The sequence below is a fragment of the Nicrophorus vespilloides genome, unplaced genomic scaffold (genome assembly GCF_001412225.1).
Source record: "Nicrophorus vespilloides isolate i.1.1-1 unplaced genomic scaffold, Nicve_v1.0, whole genome shotgun sequence".
NCBI lineage: Eukaryota > Metazoa > Arthropoda > Insecta > Coleoptera > Silphidae > Nicrophorus > Nicrophorus vespilloides.
In genome coordinates, this window is record NW_017099857.1 from 8,878 (window position 1) to 13,326 (window position 4,449).

The 4,449-nt window shown below is 31.8% G+C and overlaps 1 protein-coding gene across 1 annotated transcript; it reads right to left on the bottom strand.

The window, feature by feature from the left end:
- Positions 1–1,105: 1,105 nt before the first annotated feature.
- LOC108565857 (LIM homeobox transcription factor 1-beta-like) lies at positions 1,106–3,897 on the bottom strand (the record flags this gene model as incomplete). Its single annotated transcript, XM_017925513.1, is given in 5 exon segments — positions 1,106–1,337; positions 2,660–2,827; positions 3,246–3,375; positions 3,424–3,620; positions 3,680–3,897. Coding segments are annotated over 5 exon segments (916 nt in total), but the record flags the coding sequence as incomplete, so codon positions are not given.
- Positions 3,898–4,449: the final 552 nt, after the last annotated feature.

Below are 4,449 nucleotides of genomic sequence, written 5' to 3' on the forward strand. Positions count from 1 at the left end.
TCTAATTATATAACAAATAAATCTATTATAAAAGAAAACTTTAGATATTATCAGGAACGAATGTAAAGGGATGGAAATGATTACCATTATTATTTTTAAATTGATTTTATTATTAATTGTTTGTTTTTTTGATAAAATTCGAAAATATTGAAGCGCACAAATCGTTACATATAATATATATATTCACAGCATATGCACGTTTACAAAAGCTAAAATTTTATAAATATATTTATATATATATTAAACTCAAGACTTCGTTTGGATTCTTAAATTTCACAATTAGCACAAGAAACCGACGATTATAAAATAACAAAAATCGACGTTCCAATTTAATCAACAAAACCAAAACAAAAATATAAATAAAACAGTAGGAAATATCACAAAGGAAAAACGCCGCATTCCAAATTACATTTCATTATATAATAATATATTATGTACAATTCGAAATATTTACAAAAAAGAAAACTAAACAAAAAACGTTTTTCAATTAATCGTACGTTTCGCATGCAATTTTATATCAATATACGTGTAAATGCGTGCATTTATCCTTTCTCTCTTTTATTGTTATGTACATAATAGGCGAAACAACAACAACAACAACAAACGTATTCATTTATGTGCGTATATTGTGTAGGTCGGCCAACTCTGAGTAATAAATAATTATTTATTGCGAGCACGAAATAAAATTAAATTTCGTTTTGTTCTCTCTGCGTGCAAACATACAAAATATATTTACAATAAAAATAAACAACAACAACATATAAATGAATAAATAAACCAACAACAACGGAAATGAAATCGGAAATTACAAATAAAAATTGGCAGTGCAAAAAAAAATATAAATAAATTGGAAACTCGCGGACAATTCGTAATTGGATTTGATATAAATAAATAAATAATAATATGAATTTTCAATTTCAATATTTGTATGATTTTTATGCATTTAAACTACTCCAGGTATTTATTTTAATCAATGAATATTTTCATAAACTAAAATATTTTTTTGAAAAATAAATATTATTAATATTTCTGTTAATAAACGTTTGAATTTTCGTTTCGATTTTGTTAATATTTAATTTTAAAATTAAAATTATGTTGTGTAGTTTTCAGAGTTGGCCCGATTTTGCCTACGATTTACTGTTCCATCATGTTCTCGTCTTCGCCGCAAAAGTACGAGTTCTGCATTGAGTAGAGACGGTCTATGGGGTTGATGATGGTTGCGTTGTGTTGATGGTGATGATGGTGATGGGCCTGATGGGCAGATATTGGTGGTATCATGAAGACGTTCGGTTGGCCCGAGTCGAAAATGTAGTCTTCGCGCTTCTCTTGCATCAAACCTAAATAACATGTTTAAAAACCCTAAAGTTTTACAATTTCACAAATCATTCTGTTAATTAATTAGTTTCATTATACAATGACAAATTGTATAAAAACATTGAATTTTTGTAAAGTATCACGTTACAAAACACAATTGTTGTAAATTTAGATTAAAAAAAACTTTAAGTAATAGATTTGTAAGGTTTAAATCTTTTCTAATTATTGATTAAGATACTTTATAACTAAGTTAAGATTGGATTGGATTAAGATTAAGATTTGACTGTTAATTAGTTAGTTTAATTATATAATGAAAAATTGTCACAAAACACAATTGTTGTAAATTTAGATTAAAAAAAAACTTTAAGTAATAGATTTGTAAGGTTTAAATCTTTTCTAATTATTGATTAAGATACTTTATAACTAAGTTAAGATTGGATTAAGATTTTTGACTGTTAATTAGTTAGTTTAATTATATAATGAAAAATTGTCACAAAACACAATTGTTGTAAATTTAGATTAAAAAAAAACTTTAAGTAATAGATTTGTAAGGTTTAAATCTTTTCTAATTATTGATTAAGATACTTTATAACTAAGTTAAGATTGGATTGGATTAAGATTAGATTGTTAATTAGTTAGTTTAATTATATAATGAAAAATTGTCACAAAACACAATTGTTGTAAATTTAGATTAAAAAAAAACTTTAAGTAATAGATTTGTAAGGTTTAAATCTTTTCTAATTATTGATTAAGATACTTTATAACTAAGTTAAGATTGGATTGGATTAAGATTTGACTGTTAATTAGTTAGTTTAATTATATAATGAAAAATTGTCACAAAACACAATTGTTGTAAATTTAGATTAAAAAAAAACTTTAAGTAATAGATTTGTAAGGTTTAAATCTTTTCTAATTATTGATTAAGATACTTTATAACTAAGTTAAGATTGGATTGGATTAAGATTTGACTGTTAATTAGTTAGTTTAATTATATAATGAAAAATTGTCACAAAACACAATTGTTGTAAATTTAGATTAAAAAAAAACTTTAAGTAATAGATTTGTAAGGTTTAAATCTTTTCTAATTATTGATTAAGATACTTTATAACTAAGTTAAGATTGGATTGGATTAAGATTAAGATTTGACTGTTAATTAGTTAGTTTAATTATATAATGAAAAATTGTCACAAAATACAATTGTTGTAAATTTAGATTAAAAAAAAACTTTAAGTAATAGATTTGTAAGGTTTAAATCTTTTCTAATTATTGATTAAGATACTTTATAACTAAGTTAAGATTGGATTGGATTCAAATTGGTCTTGTATTAAATTTTGTAGTATCTTACCAGCAAATTGTCTTAGAGCCAAATTGTTGTTGCACTTGAAGAAAGCCGAGTCGTTCTCGATTTCCTCCTTGATCTGCAGAAAGTGCTTGTTGTCGTTGAGGGTTTCCGCGTCTCCGGTGGTTTCGGTGTCGCTGCAGCTATCGTTGAAGAACGGCGTCGACGTCGGACCTGCAGAAAAAACGTAAGAACATTTCCAAACATGCTAAATCACTTGTAACTTGGCAATTCAAAAAATTAATATTATTTTTTTTAATTTCCGATTTTAAACGCTCCGTTACGAGAGAGAAGAAGAAAAAAAAACGGGGAAGCCCCCAAACTGTAACCATGGCGACGAGCAAGCCTCACCCTCGACGCTCCGATTCGACGCTCCGTTTATGATCTCCATTTTATTACTTTCGACTGCGAAACACGCGGAGGGTAGTGAAATAGGATGAGGAATAGGATGAGCAGTGGGAAGCCCAGAGGCGAACTAACTTTCCAATTGATTACTAATTAAACGGAACTCAGCCGAAACCTATCTATCCAACTCTCGCCGCGATGCGCTCCAAAATTAAACGACTTCATTAAAAATTCATTAGCCACTCACTCTGCTCCTCCTCCTTCACGCTCAGCTTCTTCTCGCCATCGCCGTCCGCGTCCTTCGGACCTTTTCCGCCATCCTGTCGCGCCTTCTTCTGCATCTTCTTCATTTTCGCCCGTTGATTCTGGAACCAAACCTATCCACAACAACAATTAAGTCGATCGTTCAAATTGTACAATCGCACCTGCACGATCCGAACGCTTAACCCTGTGTCCTTCGCCAAAGCCTCCCTGACTTTCCTGCACGGTTTCGGGCTCACCTCGAAGGAAGCCTTGAAGGCTCTCCTCTGCTGCGTCGTCAGAATAGTCCTAGGTCTTTTAGGTCCTCTTCGGCCGTCGTGGGCTCTACTGGTCTGCAGCAGGTCGTCGCATAAAAAATCACCTTCAACACAGATTCAGAGCTACTCGGTTCCTTCGTTTCTTCATCCGTAGAATACGTACCGTGTCCGTAGCCCTGCAGCATCTCCACCTCTTTCTCGTAGTCTATCCGACAGAAGAGCTGACCCTGCTTGATCACGTACAGATCGCCCTTCTGCAACCGAATTCCGCACACCACGCAGGTGAAGCATCTAAGATGAAAGATGTTGTCGCACGCCCTCATCACCAACTCCTCCGGAGATATCCTCTCCGTACAACCCAAACACTTTTTTATGAACAACCTATGGAACAAATTACAATTACTTTAAGCAAAGTTCTCATCATTAAACGTCATGACTGATATGTCGTGTCCCAGGGTTAAGAAATCCTTGGACACCGTGGATTATCTCGTAGTTATGTCGTCTTGGAGGGTTTTATGAATATTAAATGCAATATTCTTAATTTAGTTTTATTGTATACATCGGAGTTTTATTGAGAAGTCAACTAAACAATAGTTGATCTCAGGTATTATTAACTAAGAGTTACATTCTGCTCTTAAGTTAGTGTTTACGAAGTAAGTGCTCTTCCTTGGAAGACCAACTTCTCAGTTCGGCCCCTTAGGTAAGACTTGCCCTTAGTCTGACTTCAGACTTTTAGACTCTCTTCCAGACTCACTTTGTATTACATAAACATCCTATTTTATAGTAGGGAATTAAAATAGTGGGAGTACAATATTTGGAAGGGAAAGATAGTACCTAGCTTTCCCTAATTCGTAAGTCATTAGGCAAATGTACATATTTAACACATTGATGACGGCATGACCCACCGGTGGGTCATTAATTATAAATAATAGT